Source organism: Colossoma macropomum, unplaced genomic scaffold (genome assembly GCF_904425465.1).
Source record: "Colossoma macropomum unplaced genomic scaffold, Colossoma_macropomum, whole genome shotgun sequence".
Taxonomy (NCBI): Eukaryota; Metazoa; Chordata; class Actinopteri; order Characiformes; family Serrasalmidae; genus Colossoma; species Colossoma macropomum.
Window position 1 is genome coordinate 49,141,898 of NW_023494787.1, and position 18,357 is coordinate 49,160,254.

The following is an 18,357-nucleotide window of genomic DNA, read 5'->3' on the forward strand; positions in this document are numbered from 1 at the left end:
GTCATTTATATTTCATGTTTATTTCCAAGTTCATCTCAAAAGGTACATTTGTATCTTACTTTCAACAATTAAAATGTGCTGGAGCACCGCAGTCTAAACTTCTAAAAGCTGCTTAGGACAAATACATTTCAATGAAAGGAAAACAAACTGTATATGTATTACAATAATAATAATAATATTAATAATAAAAAGTGTAAAACAACTACACAGTAGAAAGCATTTAACATCACAAATAAAGAAAAATAAAACAGGGAAGGCAATAAATGTACAAAAGTCTGCAGGACGAAGGACAGAAGTTATACCACAAGCGAGTGTGTGTGTGTGTGTGTGTACGTGTCGGTATGCTGCCTAGTCGAACATGTCGTCGTCATCGTCGTCGTCGTCAGACTCCGCAAAGTACTTGACCTCCTTCTTGGCCCGGCCTGACCGGTCTCTGGCTGAGTCCATGCGGCCGAAACTGTTACTGTTCATGTCATCGTCGTCCTCGTCTGACGCCGGCTTCTTCGGCTTCTGCAGGAAAACACACCAACGTGAGTCTGTGACATTTCAGAATCGGCTGCAGAGGAGATTCTTCTACATTTCTGCATAATTAAATAGTTACAATATGAACAGAGTCGTTCAGAGCGGTTTGGTGTGAAACGCTCTGTTCTAGAGAAACTTACTGAGTCAGAACTGTTCACAGTGGTGGTGATAGGAACCAGACGTCCACCTCTAAAAGCTCCCTCACAGACAGTTACTACACGAAACAGTTATGAATTCACTGCCGGATGATGTTTAGCATAGTTTTGAGAAAATTTTGGCCAAATTTTCACAAAATAGTCCCCAAAGAACATTTTTTTCTGATTTTCCACTATTTTACCATCACCAACATTCCATATTAAACTCAGAAGACTCGTGTAGGTTCACCGGTGGGTTTGGATGGTAAATAAAATGTCTATATTTGTTGTAGTCATGGCGACCCCTGGTTCCTATCACCACCACTGTAAAGAAATCTGAGTCTCTACTATCAACCATTTCACACCAAACCACTCTGAATCGCTCTATTCTGCAGAAATTTTGAAAAAAGGTGGAATTTCCCTTTATGCAAAAAGTCCATATCAGAAATAACCCTCTGCAGCACATTCACAAAAATAAAATATCATTAATATTTTCTTACTATGCCTGATATATACAAATGAGCTCTGTTCTGATTTAAAATCAGGCTGGGCTAAAACACCTCTTATAACTTCACTGCAAATGAGTGGGGCTAAGTTGCTGTAGGCCCCATGTGTCAAACACAAGGCCCGCGGGGCAGATCAGGCCCACCACACAATTTTTTTCGGCCCGCAAAAGTATTTTAATTTTTCATTAATATTAGCCTGTTCACAGTGCACTGAACTACAGTTCCCAGCATGCACTGCAACATAATGTGTACTGACTCTGCTACCCCTAACGGTCTATGGGACAGCGGTTTCACCTCAGTTCTACAGAATTCTATTCCACACCAGTCACATCACCAAAATGCATTTCAGCTGCAGTTCAACCAACACGAACAGCAAAGTAAGGATGCCAGGTGTCGAGTTCAAGCACACAGGTATGTTTAAAAGACTGAGCTCCCAGCATTAAAATTTTGAATATTTCACGTATTCATGTAATATTTCAAACTCTACTACAAGCGTCTGTATTTTACTGCTGAAGTTTTTCCATATTTTGAATAATCAATGACCAGTTCGGGTTTTAGCACAACATTAATTAAAAATGAACTAAAAACATGGGCGTTCTTTGGCCCCCAGATTTGATGAGATTTCTGAATATGGCCCTTTTAGCGGTTCAGTTTGACAGCCCTGCTGTAGGCTGTATAGGAACAGTAATGCAAATGCTTTGATTTTCATGACATCAAAAAAACAATTCATTCAAATTCACTTAATCCACTTAGTTTCCTTATATGGACTGTTTGGAGTGAGGAATAAACAGATTTCAACAAATTTACAATGTTGACCTACTACAGTGGTGCTTGAAAGTTTGTGAACCCTTAGGAATTTTCTACATTTCTGCATAAATTTGACCTAAACCTTCATCAGATTTTCACACCAGTCCTAAAAGTAAACAAAGAGAACCAAATTAACCAAATGTGACACAAATATTAGACTTGGTCATTTATTTATTGAGGAAAATGATACAATATTACATTCTTCAACTTGTTTAATTTGGTTTTCTTTATCATCTACTATTAGGACGATTAAATCAAACGTCAAATTTATGCAGGAATACAGAAAATTCTAAAGGGTTCACAAACTTTCAAGCACCACTGCACATCAAACTCTTTCTTCCTGCAGGTGAGGAAATCTCAGTTTTCAGTGATATGAGCTCTTTAAGACTGCAGTGGTTTTGTGAAGCTGGCCTAACGTGTACAGCGAGACTCACTCTGCTGCTCTGGGCTTTTCCAGTCTTCTTCATGGGGCTGTATTCGTCTTCCTCAGAGCCGGACGGCTTCCTCTTCCTCCCCCTGCCTTTGCCCGGGCCTTTAGCTGCCACTGGAGGCTTTTTCGCCGCCGTGTCCGAGTCCGAGTCCCAGACGGAGGTGTCGGGCTTCTTCGGCTTGGCTGGAGCTTTCCGGGGCTTGGGTGCTGCTTCTGACGGCTTCTTGGCTGAAGGGGACAAAAACCAAAATTTAAATGTCTGACCCCAAAAATCGGTCTTAAAAGTGTTTCTTTATCTGAATAGGAGAAAAAGGATGATTGTGTTTTGTGCTGCTCATCATAAAACATCAATAACCTCTGTATTTCATGGTTTAACAGCCTGAGCTGCAGAATAAACGAAGACACAAAGACAGAGTCAGCGGTCAGTTCACTAAAGAGGTCAACAATGATGTCGCAAGGATTTTCTCAACACCACTAATATATTTTTCCCTTAAGAAAGGTCATTTTATGAATTAAATGAATTGGATACAAATAGGGCACTTTGGGAATTTTCACATGTACTGTTGTTTGCAGAAGTTTGTGCACCCCTGGTCAAATTACATGTAGTTGATTTTTTTGAGTGAAAACCAAAAATATAAAATGTGGCCTTTGCAACAGTCATAGCATATTTTGTACTTTAGTTTTATTTTTCCCATATAAACAAATAAAATTTGCAGAAAAATACCACATTAAGTTTGTTCTCTGTGGAGATGTGGTTCTCTGTGTCTGTAGATTAAAAAACCCCCCTGGTGTTCAAACTTTTGCATACGACTGAATGCAATACACTAAATAACCTCACAAACAAGCCGCACGTCTGAGTTTGTGTGGCATCTTCATATATGCAAAAAGTCTGAGACGATCCAAGGCTGAAAACACCCTGAAAATCTCCCAACTTGATTGCTCAGTAGAGAAAAAGTGGTGTAAACACTGCAACACCTTTCTGAAAAGCACCACCGGTGGAAGTGTTACTGTGTTAAAATACCGCTGCACGCTGGTCAAGTCACAGAAGTGTTCTGGCCAGTGTGTGTGAGAGGGGAACCCCCTGCTGGCGGTGTTGTGGTACCTTTCTTAGCTGGAGAGGGTTTCTCAAACGCTGAGCTGCTGGAGTAGGATGAGAAAACTGGACCTCTGTCATCTTCATCGCTGTCTGACTTCACTTCTAAGGGAAACACAGACAGACATACTGATGAAAAAATAATTAAATGTTAACTCATTCATCTAAAAGCCTAGCTACTCTGGGACTGCTGTCAGAATATTATACGATTGTTTAACACATTTCTGGATGCTATATTTTATTAGTATTTCTGGTTTGGGAGACAATTTTGCTCATTTAAAAAAATAATACAGATATTTTGGTGACACTTTATTTTGAGTGTCCTTTCAGATGAAACAAACACTCAACGGACTCTCAGTAACATGTCAGAAACATATGAGGGTGAGGATTAGGGCCAGGATTAAGATCAGGATTATGTTTTGGGTTGAGGTTAAGGTTAAGGTTAGTATTAGGGCCAGGATTAAGATCAGGATTAGGTTAGGGTTGAGGTTTAGGTTATGGTTAGGATTAGGGCCAGGGTGAGGGTTAGGATTAGGATTTGGGTTGATGTGAAGGTCAGGATTAGAATTAGCGCCAGGGTGAGGGTTAGGATTAGGTTTTGGGTTGAGGTTTAGGTTAGGGTTAGGATTAGGGCCAGGGTGAGGGTTAGGATTAGGTTTTGGGTTGATGTGAAGGTTAGGGTTAAGATTAGGGCCAGGGTGAGGGTTAGGTTTTGGGTTGAGGTTAGGGTTAGGACTAGGACCAGGGTGAGGGTTAGGATTAGGTTTTGGGTTGAGGTTAAGGTGAAGGTTAGGATTAGGGCCAGGGTGAGGGTTAGGATTAGGTTTTGGGTTGAGGTTAAGGTGAAGGTTAGGATTAGGGCCAGGGTGAGGGTTAGGTGTTGGGTAAGGTTGGTAAGGTTAGGTTTTGTGTAATGAAAGTAACATATTAACAACACATCTACTTACTGTAAGTAATGTATCAACAGAACATCTACAGGATATTTATTCAGTGTATTCAGATGCTTCACTACTGATACTTCACTGATATGTTGTTGATGTGTTACTGATAATCTCTTATGGGTTTATTAATCATCTACAAAGTACCACTCAAATAAAGTGTTCAGATATTTTTCCTTGTTAAAGAAGTAAAGCAAAAAATAAGATAATTTTACTAGATTTAATAATTTAAAATAGTAAAAAACTAAGAAGACATCTAGAGCAGAATCTCAAATGGGAAATGTTACATATCCTGACACTGTTATGAAATATGTATGAAAACCATGCAAAACAAATCTGGCCACACAGCCACAAACACATACCACTGTCACTGCTCTTCTCTGAGTAGGCGGATTTGGACGAGGAGAATATGCTCTGTGGTTCCTTCTTCTTCTTGGCTTCTGTGACAGAACTGGAGACAAAATTAAACAAGATTACATATCAGATCTAAAACAAGCTTCGATTATTAAAGGAATAATCAGTCAATCAATCACCCTTTATTTAAACTCGGAATACATTGAGACCCTCATTTACAATGTAGCAGAGTAATGCAGGAATCAGGGATTGAGAAGTTGTACAGTAAAAAATAAATCAAATGTTATAATTAAATAATAAAAATCATTATAGTAAGATTTAATAATAAGAAGGTACCAATAAACTGTTAAATCAATAGACGATAAAAATTACAATATAGTAACTTACCAAGTAAGAGAGCAGATAAAGATCAAATAAAAATATAAATTCATGAAATAAAAGAAATAGATGTAAGACAACAAATTGACAATAATAAAATAAGTAAAAAGAATACTAATAATAGAAATAAAAAGAATAAAAAGAATGATAAAAAGTAAAGAAATAAAAGTACAAAAGTAAAAAAAGTAAAAACAATAACAAAATGTATTCTTTAAGTGACGCCTTTTGTAACGACTACACGAAAAACTCGAAAGAAGTGATGCTTAAAATGAAGCACGTACGAAGTCAGTGTTGGTTTTGGAGGGAATATGTCATCATCATCATCTTCATCATCGTTGTTGTTCTGTGTGGTGGGGAAGCTGTCTTTGTAGGAGTGGACCGGAGAGGATGGTGCGTCGTTCTCTTGTTCTTCATCGGCGTCGTCCTCATCTTCCTCTTCTGAGAAGTCGAAGGTGTACTTCGCCTTCATGGCTGTGAAGGGAACGAAACAGTGAGTCATTCTGCAGCGAGTTTACAAATCAACGATCAGCCAAACATTTCCTCAACCTTTTCTTCAAAGCTGAATGTGGAAACTCAAAAAGGAGTTTTCAGGAATGTTTAATTCACTACTCAGAATTTTACTAAGTTGTCCAAGTTCTTAAGGATCACCAGAACATTCGGAACTCTCATTTTCAGTCATGCCATATTTATTATGTTCTTTTCTTGCAGTTTCTGTTCTTTTATCTGTGCTCCAACAGGTCTTCAAGTTTGGCCTGGAAGCCTGTTTGCTAGCCAGACACTTATTACTGTAATGTCTCGATAGTTTCACATTTTCAAAATGGGGTTTATTAAATAACAGATAATGTTAGTGGTTCTTCAAGGGTTCTTAAGTAAAGAAAATGCTTCTATAATGGTTCTGTCTATATCCTTGCATGATTAAAGGGTTCTTTGCATCGTGAAAGCGTTCTTCAGATTGATGGAGAATGTGCTGTAGATGGTTCGACATAGAATCTTTGTGAAAATGGTTTTATGTAGCACCAAAAAGGGTTCTACTGTTATTATGTCAGTCTTGTTACAACAGAACCACAGTAGCCATGTTTACTAGCAGCCTAATAATCCGTTAATAATCCAACTAATAGCTCAACTGGAATAGAATATTCAGAATATTTGGAATACTATTTCTATCCGATTGAACGAGATGGGTAAATAATCCATTAAATAGAAGAATAATATCCATGTAAACGCCTGAATCTGATTACATTCCCTATCGGAAAGTTTAAGTCCGTTCTGATCATGTTCGTCACGTCATAGTGAAAGTTTATACCGTTCAACATGGCGGAGCAGAAACTGGTCTGCAGAGGAGACGAAGTTTATGCTCTGATCTTTAAAAGACGGCGGTGGGACGGACGTCCAGCTTATGTGTCTCAGAACACGACGTCTTCCTCTCGGCCTTCTTTAATAAGGACATGTGAAGGACGTTTTCCTGAGTCTGACATCATTTTAAAGCAATTAAAAACACAAGCGCTGCTCACTGCTGCTCATCTCACTCTGACTGGCATCACGTGATGCTGGTTGTCATGGTAACGTGTACACTAAGTGGTACTCTTGCATAATTTTGGATCTGATTACTTGTAGTGAGCATGAAAAACAGATTTTCCATCAGATTGTTGAGTAGAGTGAGAATAAACACCTCAGTCTTAATCTATAATCAGAATGTTTTCAATCAGACTGACAAAAATCTTCGCATGTAAACACAGCCAGTGTGGCAGAAGCGGCACTTGAAGTTAGTGCCAGAATTACCTGCAAAAATACTAACGCATTTGGCTTTTCATCAGTGTTCACACTGATGACAGATACAGGATACACACACAGTAATGTAAACCACTGAGGCAGAAAGATCAGATCTGAGTAAATACTGTAATTGCGAAATAAGGCTTTTAATGTGAACATGGCCGTAAATGTGCCAACGCGCACCTGAGGCTCTCCTGGAACTTGTGTCTCGGGGAATGACCGGCTGCTCGCTGTTCTCCTCCAGATCGCTGTCAGATTTGTCGTCGTCATCGTCGGACCAGGGGTTCCTCTTCTTGGTCTTCTTGGCTGGGCCTTTCCCTGCGCCTGGAGCCTTCCTCTGTCTGGGAGCGCCTGAAAGGAGAGCACATCATATAGATATCCATAAATCTTCTCCCCAGTTATTCTGTCTCCTAGTGTTGTTTTGTAGCTATATTCATGCAACTGAATTCAGCTTTGAAAAGAAGCAGTGCTGGGAGGTACTGATAAAATTCTGTATAAAATTGTTTTCCAAAAATATCACAATATCACATTTCCATTAGCATTATTCAAGTTACTGAACTTATATCGAAATCGCAATTTCAATAGCTGCAATTTTTTAAAATTATAGCCTACATTATCAAAAATATCAAGTGGAGGAATTAAACACACTTGTGAACTGCCTGTTGATGAGTTAGACCAATCAGATCCAACCAAGCCCCCATTTGTTGGTATCACAACCACAAATTACTGGTTGTCTGGCACACTACATTCAGGGGTCAAGGCTCAAGCCAGAAAAGTTGGATATTCTGGTCTTCTTGGCCAAAAGAACAGGCCGGAACCTTATTTTATAGAAAATAATCTATAATCAGTTTAAATCGTAGTCGCAATACTAGTCAGAAAAATTGCAATTAGATGTTTTCCCTAAATAGTTCAGCCCTAACTCTGCGCTAAAAAAATGTCTTACAAACCTGACAGTTTGTTTTGATTTACTGTTGTGTGCCCTAAAGGACACATATTCAGTACCTTCAATTGGGGAACAAAATCATACCACATTCTGTTGCAGTTAAGCAGTGCTAAGTTACACTGACCCCACGCACCCTGTTTGCACTTCATTTTATATTTTAATTTTATTTTTATTTTAATATGTCCTATTCCTCTGGCACTGTGAATGTATTATACCTTTCAAACTCATTTAAGGTACACAACTGGATCTTAAGATGACTGCTGTACCTTTGAGGTTACCTCTACATTGTTTCTGACTTGGGGAACCACAATTTACCCAGTCAGTACCTTTCTTTCTGACAGTGAAGACAGAAAGCAGATTTCTAGAAAAGAAAACACTATATTTCTTTAATCTTCATGCATTTTTAACTGGTCTGAAATAGAAAATAATAAATGACGTCCACTGAAGGGAACTATGTTTTGTTATCTTTTAATCCTGCTAAAATTAGTATTTTGTGTAACACCAATAACGGTATATCAGTATAGATGATAATGCTAATCACTTAAATCTTTACCAGGTTCCTTTTTCTCTTTTTTGACGCGTGGCGCTTTGGGTTTGGCTCCAGGGTTCGGAAGGCCAGACGGAGAGATGAGAGAGTTCTCTCCTGCAGCACCGTTAGAGTCCACCACGCCATCATCGTCAAACTCGATCTTCACCGCCAGATCCGCATCACCCTGGAAGACACATACACACACTTAAGCACAGGCAATAAAACATGGTTAACCCTTTAAACCCCAAGAGCCTGTATGTGGGTCCACACTCTCACAATTACAGAACCTTTTGGGTTTCACAGTAGATACTGAATAATTATTAGTAGTTAATCAGGTAAATAGTAGTAAATAATAGGGTTGGGAACAGTCAATGGAAATTCAGCCCAATAAGCATTTTTACATTACTGTGGCGGATAAAACGATCAATACTCAAAGAGCGACAGGGGACAAATCAGAGTGTCTGTGAGTGGGATCTACTGTTACTCCAACAGATGGAGGGCTAATCAGAGTGTCTGTGAATAGGATCTACTGTTATTCCAACAGATATAGGGCTAACCGGAGTGTCTGTGATTGGGATCTACTGATATTCCAACAGATAGAGGACAAATCAGAGTGTCTGTTAATGGGATCTTCTGTTATTCTAATCGGGCTAATATATTTGCTAATCAGAGTGTCTTTAAACAGGATCTACTCTGTTATTCTAACAGCTAGAGGACAAATCAGAGTGTGTGTGAATGGGATCTACTGTTATTCCAACAGATACAGGACAAATCAGAGTGTGTGTAAATGGGATCTACTGTTATTCCAACAGATACAGGACAAATCAGAGTGTGTGTGAATGGGATCTACTGTTATTCCAACAGATACAGGACAAATCAGAGTGTGTGTAAATGGGATCTACTGTTATTCCAACAGATACAGGACAAATCAGAGTGTGTGTGAATGGGATCTACTGTTATTCCAACAGATACAGGACAAATCAGAGTGTCTTTAAACAGGATCTACTCTGTTATTCTAACAGCTAGAGGACAAATCAGAGTGTGTGTGAATGGGATCTACTGTTATCCTAACAGATAGCGGGTTATTTAGAGGGTCGATTCTTTTAGTACAGTTACAGCCTCACCTTCTTCTTCTTGGTCATCTTCTTAGAAGCATCAGCCTTCATGGCCAACGTAATCTGGGGCTCTATTCTGCGGCCGAAGGGCGACGGCAGGGTCTCCTCTAGCTGGATCTTCTTCACCTTCGGCTTGCCCACCTTGCCTTTCACCAGCTTCACGCCCTTCCCCTGGTTGGCGTTCTCTCGCTCCTGCTCCTCTACCCGCTGCAACATGGGGAGAGACACAGAGCGAGTTTCAGTAGTCAGATAAAGAAAGACTACTCTCACTGCAAAAACAGGATCTTGTCAAGTCGATATATCCAATATTTCTCCTGTTAAGTTCGTTGCAAGCTTATTATTAAGATTATTTAACTTATTTCCAAACATTTTTACTTGTTTTAAGTTATCTTATTGAGTAAAATGATCTCACTATATTGGTAGATAAGAAATGTGCTTGAAACCAGCTAAATTATCTGCCAGTATAGTGAGATAATTTTACTTAGTGAAATTTTTTGAAACAGGTAAAGAAATGTCTAGAAATAAGCTAGGTAATCTTATAACAACTGCACAGCCATCTCAAAACAAATATTACACATATTGACTAGAATTAACGTAATTTTACCTGACAAGATGCCACTTTTTTTTTAGTATTTAAAGCCAATTACAAAGTTTCTGCATTATCTTAACAATTTTTCAACTGCATGTAGCTTTGTTTACATCTCAGTGTTCACTAAATAAACTCTCTCCTGCTGAGTCAGAGAATCAGGTGAGAAGAAATCTCCAACACTAGAAATCTCTTTTTGTATGCAAAGCAAGTAGACATGGCTTTGGAAATCACTGATTTAGTGCATGTGTTCCAGTCCTTAGTTTTGCCAGCTAGGGGCACTATTAGCACGCAAGTTGCCGTGAACCCATGACAGAAGGACCTAATGAACCCACTAACAACTATTGAGACAACAAGTGAAGTAGTTTTTAGATGTTGGGTTACGCAGAATAACATTATTTAATGTTTTTTATGATAAACCAGTTGAAAACAGTTTTTTTTTTAAAACAGTTGATGTTTAAAAAAGTATATGAACTAAAAACAGAACAGAAAGTAGGTCTAAGCTGCAATAGACCATGATAACTGCGTGATGATTATGAACATTAAAATATTATCACTTAACGCTTCAGAGTACATCCGCCGCACTCCTATGTGAAAACTCGACTTGTGGATTCGGCACCTTAAGCGTCGTTAAACACGCATGAACACTGCAGGAAATGTATTGTCAACACTCACGTCCAGTTCCTCAATAAAGACAGCCAGGTCTTCTCTCCACAGATCCTCTGAACATTTCCTCTGCAGGTCATTCAGTTCTGCTTTCTGGAATTAAACCACATAAACAACAGTGTTGGCAACAGCAGGGATCCCAAACCCACATTACCTGGTGTGGTGAACCTCTCCAAGGTGGGAAAAAAGTTTGTCATCGTTTTACCTAATGCTGCAAACTAAAACTAGGACAAGGTAATTTTTTTCTCAAGTATGAATTTTAACTACTTATCTGCACTCTTTTCATCTTAGACAATGTTTATTAGCAAGATTTGTGTCACTACAAACCTCAGCAGCTACTAATAAAATAGTAATGATTATTATTATTATTATAATAATAGTAGTAGATAATTTCATGTTGAATTAAAACCAAAAAACCTTACATTTAACAGCAGAATTGTGAAAGCAGTGGAAGTAAGTCAAGTGTTGCCAAAATGAGCAGTTAATTAGAATTTCAGTGGATCTGCTTTATTTTCTCATTCATTTCTAAATTCTGACATACTGTATCTTCAATGAATCCACAATGGCAGATTTAACTAACTCTCTAAGTTATAATAATATCTAAGTTAGTGATAACCAAGTAACAGTCAGTGTGTGGCGTCAGTTTTTATTGTAATGGTTCTACTTGCATACAGTGCTCTGTTAGTGCGTCTAACAGCATAATCATCAGTTTAAGCTGTTTTTCTAGAGCTTATGTTGGGCCACAGTGATGGGGCTATCTGAGGCTGTCTCTGACCCACAGGCAGGTAATTTTCTCAGGCTGACAGAAAAAAAATAGTTTGTTAAACTAATTTTAACTCATGTCTGGAGTTCCCTGAAGCAAGAAAAACCAAACCGGCTCACGACGACTATCAACAACGATGTACCTTCATGTCTCTCTGTTTGAGAAGCTCATCCACCTTCTCCTTGGTCAAGCACCACAGAGGCATGTTGAGGATGTAGTTAAAGTTCGGCCCTGACGAGGAGCCAGAGTCCACTGAGCTGTCGCTCTCGTTGCCATCGTGATCCTCGTCCTCCAATGCCTGTGGAAGGGCAGGTTCAGAAAGATTAGATCCTAAATAGGCGGCTTTTCTGTTTTGTTAAATTCTCTACATATCAGAATAACCACAATAACAGAACTGAGAAATCGCATTAAAAGACAGAAGTAGTCGTTTATTTGGCCTGAAATTAAAAGGTTAACCATTCAGATCCAGGTAGTGGTAACTAAAACAAAAAATAACGTGATGTATTGTGTATATTATATACCTTCTCCTGCGCTTTGTTCCAAGCTGCCACTGGGTCGGATTCATAGCCCCTCTGGACCAGCATCCGGATCAGTTCTCTCTTACTCTTGTTTTCTGAAAGAGAATTAAATCATTTAAACTTTCAGTGAGCAAACTGTAATGCATTTGGTTCTGCTGCGGTAGAGTTAGATTAACGCCTTTGGTCTGAGTGGGTGAGAAAATGCACTGCAATGACAATGAAAAGCACTGCAAGGGTTGTGTGAGGGCAGCAATTCAACATAGCTTAGAATAATGATTAAACAATTAAAATAACCAGTGTTTTTGCTCCCAATAAGCTCCAAATAATGCCAAGTGTATTATTTTTATTTTGGCCAATCTGTAATTAAGGTAATTGCACTTGTGCTGTATTTGAATGCTGCTGCTACACATGTACCAAAACGTCATAGCATCGTTATGTATGACTCATTGGTATAAGCAGCTAATTGCCTTTTACTTTCAGTATGTCACTTTATTTAGAGCACTGATTATAATGTTATTTAAACAGAGTTTTAAAATTGCATACCTATTTATCTATTTAAATATGCATAATTTAAAATGTTAGTTTGGAGCAAATGGTCTTATTTATATTGTGACTTTGTCTAATGGAAAGGTCTGGAATTGTTGTGTGTGTTTCATGTGTTAATTTAGTCCTCAAACATCAAAAACTGACCTAAACTGATCACTGACCAGTTTGACTATGAAGAAATCTGAACTGGAATCAGTCATAAAAGTTCAAGATCGGTGCATCCATAAAAACAACAATAAATGACGCAACGAAATGAAAATTCAGGACATGTTTGGCCAAATGAAGGGTTCTTTTATATATAATCTGCCGTTTCATTTATGGTTTTATATTAATGTAATATTGATGACAGTGCTGTCATGTTGGGAAAAAACTTAACAGATCCAGAGGTAAAAAAATATTATTACTTATATATATTATTATTATTAAGATTTTGAGCTATTTAGTGTTATTTTTGTAATTTCCTTTTCATTAAATCACTTAATGCTGAAAAGCATGTCAGCTAAAGGTCGCATGACATTTTTATGATTCACTCTTGATCAGCTGCTGCTCAAACTGTTTGAACGTGTCTTTGCATTTTTATTAATCTCTCAATTTCACTGATACTGAAATGAGTTGTAAAGTGTTAAATTTTATGGAGTTATTTAATATTTTGCTTTTTTTCTGCCTTCTTCTCTGTTAGCTAAAAACTGAAGCATTTCTGGCTCAAAATTTTTGGTGTCCCAAATTTTGGTACATTATAATGTAAATAATGTTACAGATCTTAAAAGCCTGAGCTTGCACACCAAAAGAGACTGAATCGTGTCAGGTGTACTCAGAGGGCACAAAGAATGATGTTCCTAAATAAACAAAAAAAAAAAGACATCCATTTCTTACCGATTGAAATCTTTCCTTCAATCTTCTCGAGCACGAATCGTGCTTGGTTGGAGAGTTTTGCTGACTCGGCGCCCAGGCTGCCGACCAGCCAGTCCTTCCTCAGCTTGTAATAGTGCAAACGCAGCTCAAAGAACTCCTTCAGAATATCCTGCACAGACTCGTACCGCTTCAGACAGCCCATGTGATCAAACAGCACCTAGAATACAAAGCCCAAAAAGAGACAGAGAGAGAGAGACAGAGGGAGAGAGAGAGGACACTTTAACTTTCCGACTTTGAGAAACTCATTCTAGACTAATAAGAGGCACAGCACAGAGTACAGATGAGCGAATGAGAAGTGAACGCCAAAAAAAGTTTAAAGACCCATTATTTCAACTCGTAAACTCATGACTTGGCAATTCTTACGAACAGAGTGTCTGCAGGCATCCTCAAGGTAGAGCTGGGTGATATGGCCAACAATGTTATCACGATAAACAAAATTCATATCGTTCGATATCGATACACACCGCTATAAATGTCAAATCATTATTTCTTTCAAGTTTGAAGGCTGATTTTTGCTCCTGGGGGGTTAATCGCTGTTTTAAACTATCCTTTATGGTCAGAACACGACAAACACTCAAACAGTGGGACATTTCACAGATCTGTCATGGGAGAGTGGGAGAAAGTGTCTGCTGAGCTGTTTTTACCAGCTGGAAAAGCACGGCTATTTTGTAAGAGTCATAATTTAAGAAAGAAAACAGATTATGTTGAGCTGGTGCCGAGCGCTCGGCTACCCCGCTACACATGACATCACAGTATTCAGACACCAGCTAGACGACTGGATATTCAATTGTAGTAGTTTAAGTGGTGAACCTCAATATATCAACACCAGACAAACAGAGTCCTCCTTTTAGGAACGTTTAAACTGAAAGCGGTGCTTTTGTGTCGTGTTTGATCTACAGTATCATCAATTCTCCGTGTTGTGGAGCGGCAGAGCGCTGCTTCAAGTTAGCCAGCTGCTAAAAACAGCTAGCCTGGGAAGATAGCGCTCTCCCGCTCTCCAATGCCTCACAGCTTCCTCAGTTCACTGTTGTTTATATCAAGGCTGTAATTTACATGAACCCACTCCTTTCTTTCACGTTCGTTGCTTGGGAATGCACTAATACTAAAATATGACTGAGCGCTGTAACAGTGCTGGAGTTGTGAGGAGCAGATGTGATTTAACGCTGCTGAAGCTGGTTAGGATGTACAGAAAGAGGTGAGTTCACTGTAGGACAGTTCAGTTACACCACTGACCTCGTCACTCAGACTCGGTCACAGGAGAGCAGATCGCCGGTCGCTCCACTCAAACAGGGAATGTATAACTCTGCGTTTCAGCCGTTGCTAAAGACTCATCTTACTCGTGGCCCCCTCCCTCTCTAATCATGTAGAAAAATTCGGAAGTGCGCCCTCTCCTGGCGACAGCGGAGTAGTGTCGCTTTCCTTGCAGTAGAAAACGCCACCAGGGCTTTCGCTGAACGTGTGTGAGAATGGTGTATTATATCGAACATTTATCGAACATGTCGTATCGCTCTATCGAGGAAAAGTTATATCGCAATAATTATCGTTATCGTTTTATCGCCCAGCCCTACCTCAAGGTAATGGCTGAATACTAATAAATACTGTTTTAAAGTCACATCAAATGTAACTTAAGACCAAATTTGCTGTGCAGATATATCGAATATGAAAACTAGGGCCCAACCAAGGTGAAAATATGTGGTGAAAAAACACTGATTTGAGTCAGATGAATACAAAAAATAGCATTTTATACTTAGATTCTAATTTTAAACTCAAAGTTTTAGTTAAAGTTACACTATGTAGGTTTTGGGGATTTGGAGACCTCTCTGGAGGGAATGAGTAATTGTACACAACATTCTGTAGCGTGTTGTGCTTCAGACTCCCCGAGCGGCTGAATCTGATGATTGAAAGAGAGAGAGATTTTGCATTTGAGGCCTACACATCGAGCCGGACCTACTTTTCGAAAAACTTTGTAAAACTGATATCGGCACAATCACGATAACTGGTATTCATAGTATTCGATTACATCATTAAGAGGACCACATCGCCATGTTGAGCTATAACTCTGACTGAGCTCGTCTCATCACGATTACTGCAGCCACAGCCCTGCAGGTGGATAAAAACAAGCAAAATAGACGAGAACGACCACGAAAAAGATGAAAAGATATGTAGACGTTTTAGGTTAGATTAGATTTGTAGACACTTTAGATGAAATTAGATTAGATTTAGGTTGTTTTACTACTGTAGTGTTATGTTTGTTGCAATATGGTTAGGGTTAATACACCAATCAGGCACTACATTATGACCACCTCCTTGTTTCTGCGCTCATTGTCCATTTTATCATCTCCACTTACTATATAGGTGCACTTTGTAGTTCTACAGTTACAGACTGTAGTCCATCTGTTTCTCTGCATACTTTGTTAGCCCCCTTTTACCCTGTTCTTCAGTGGTCAGGACCCCCATGGACCCTCACAGAGCAGGTACTATTTGCGTGCTGGATCATTCTCAGCACTGCAGTAACACTGACGTGGTGGTGTGTTAGTGTGTGTTGTGCTGGTCTGAGTTGATCAGACACAGCAGTGCTGCTGGAGTTTTTAAACACCTCAGTGTCGCTGCTGGACTGAGAATAGTCCACTAACCAAAAATATCCAGCCAACAGCGTCCTGTGGGCAGCGTCCTGTGACCACTGATGAAGGACTAGAGGATGACCAACACAAACTGTGCAGCAGCAGATGAGCTATCGTCTCTGACTTTACATCTACAAGGTGGACTGACAAGGTAGGAGTGTCTAATAGAGTGGACAGTGAGTGGACAGTGTTTAAAAACTCCAGCAGCATATATGTAATGTGATAATCATAATCATAATGTTATGATCAGTGTATGCTGCCCTGTTTCAAATGGTATAGAGTAAAAAAAAGATAGAAAGAGGAGAGAAAGAAAGAAGCAAGATTTCAGACTGTTGTGCTTTTTAAATGGTAAATAAACTACAAATAAAATGAACGATAAATAAAAAGGAAATCTTATTTTGGTGTTGGTGGAACATTATTTGAATAAAGCTAATATTAAATTTGACTGAAATGTCCATCTGTAAACCTTTTCAAATGAAATCTAACGTGTTTTGTGTTCAAACTTCCCAGTTCAGCCTGTATTGCTGTATTATAGCTAAGCATTGGAGTTTTGCTTTATTGTCAGGTTGTGTGTTTGAATCCCAGCATTACAAGTACCAAAAAGTTATCGTTAGCGTTATGAGATATTTTTGCAAGATACTGATAAAACCACAGGTGTTAATATTGGCCGATGTTATCTGCCAGCCAATATGTTGGTTGAGACCTACAAATGATCTTACAACCAGACAGACGTACTGACGTACTGTAATGACAGACATATTAAGACGCTTTAAGGACTTGCAGTCTCCCTGTAGGAAAACATCATCAAACCAGAATCAGTTAAAAAAATACAATTCCCAGCATGCTCTCACCATGGAGTTGCAGGTGAGGGAAGACTGCAGCTTGAAGACTTTATGAAGACCTGCTGCCTCAGCTTGGGCAAGCTTTTCCTCCGTCATGCGCACCACAAACTTCACTGTGGTGTCTGTGTGATACTCCTTATAGTCACTGATGAGAGCTGGGGTCTTCTCTGTGCCCTGCAGCATGGGCTCCAACACTGATTCCTTATATACCTGCATGGAAGAGACGGGAGAAAAATCAGAAGATGTTCTGCAACAAAGGCTTTTAGAACTTTATGACTTAAAGAGCTCAAATCCTACAATTTTCCAAGCATTTTATTTCCCCCCACCAAGGTCCACTTATAATATTTGTGTGGTTGTCTGAACCAAAAACCGAGTTTCCCAACCTCTCTTATGCCTCAGGATTGAACAGGCTGGTTTTGTTACTGTGCCTTTAAGATTGACGTATGTAAATGACCTCTGGTCTGATTGGCTGCCCTGTATTGTGTCTCATTCAAACAGCTGGCCGGGGTGGGACTTAACTGCTGTATGCTTAATAGGGGAATATATATATATTGTGCCACTAAAAACAGTGAATTGAAATCAAACTGTTTTTTGCAGCTTGTACTCTACGGACAGTAGAGAATGAACAGTACATTTTCAAACTTTAATAATGTTCAAATTTCAAAAATATTGAGAAAAACTATTTTTTGAAGATGAGCACTTTTAATAAAATTATCCTTTTTATTAAGACATTCTTTATGCTCGGAGGTTTATGTCCATATAATCTTTGTGTCAATATTACTTAATTAAAATCAACAGATTTTTCTGTAACCTGTATTAACCCACACTCATCCCAAAAATGAACTCAATTACCCTAAAATGGCAACTGGACTGTGAAATCAGATCAGTGCTCTTAGTAAAGATATATTTAACATTTTATTAGATATATTCAGTTATATTCCTTAGCATAAGCAGTTTGAAAGCCTTCTAAACACACAAACCTCTCAACAAATTTATGAATGGACCATCTACAAGTTATCTATATCGTCGCTGTCGAAACAAAACCTTGCATCCCAAAACGTTACTTACAGGAGAAGCAAAAACACTGTCAACTTTCAATGTAAGTGAATGTAACAGGATTTTATTTAATGTATTATGGTTTCAGACAGACAGCGACGATGTGTCGTTAGCTGAGTTTGATTTTGTTCATTCACTAATTTGACTGGCTTTGCCTAAGTGGCTGCTCATACCTGAGTCCAGGTGCGAATCGGAAGCTCAGTGATCTCAATGGTGTTCTTATCCAGAACGGAGACCTCACCACTGACCATATACTGGTTCTGCCCCAGCTCATGGATCACGCCTTTGAAATTTTTGTAGCTGGGAAGCTGAGCAAGGACAAAAGAGA

The 18,357-nt window shown here is 38.9% G+C and overlaps 1 protein-coding gene across 4 annotated transcripts in view; it reads right to left on the bottom strand.

The window, feature by feature from the left end:
* The window catches only part of top2b (DNA topoisomerase II beta), a 64,766-nt gene continuing 46,409 nt past the window's right edge, over window positions 1-18,357 (bottom strand). For all 4 annotated transcript variants that reach the window (XM_036567680.1, XM_036567679.1, XM_036567682.1 and 1 more), the window contains exons 22-35: window positions 18,203-18,337; window positions 16,983-17,183; window positions 13,472-13,667; window positions 12,056-12,147; window positions 11,677-11,832; window positions 10,781-10,864; window positions 9,529-9,726; window positions 8,429-8,588; window positions 7,116-7,283; window positions 5,444-5,633; window positions 4,793-4,881; window positions 3,502-3,597; window positions 2,404-2,627; window positions 1-510 (exon numbers count right to left, since the gene is read on the bottom strand). In XM_036567680.1, the coding sequence (XP_036423573.1) occupies window positions 349-510; window positions 2,404-2,627; window positions 3,502-3,597; window positions 4,793-4,881; window positions 5,444-5,633; window positions 7,116-7,283; window positions 8,429-8,588; window positions 9,529-9,726; window positions 10,781-10,864; window positions 11,677-11,832; window positions 12,056-12,147; window positions 13,472-13,667; window positions 16,983-17,183; window positions 18,203-18,337 (2,151 nt within the window). In that variant the 3' untranslated portion in view covers window positions 1-348. The remainder of the gene's footprint in view (window positions 511-2,403; window positions 2,628-3,501; window positions 3,598-4,792; window positions 4,882-5,443; window positions 5,634-7,115; window positions 7,284-8,428; window positions 8,589-9,528; window positions 9,727-10,780; window positions 10,865-11,676; window positions 11,833-12,055; window positions 12,148-13,471; window positions 13,668-16,982; window positions 17,184-18,202; window positions 18,338-18,357) is intronic.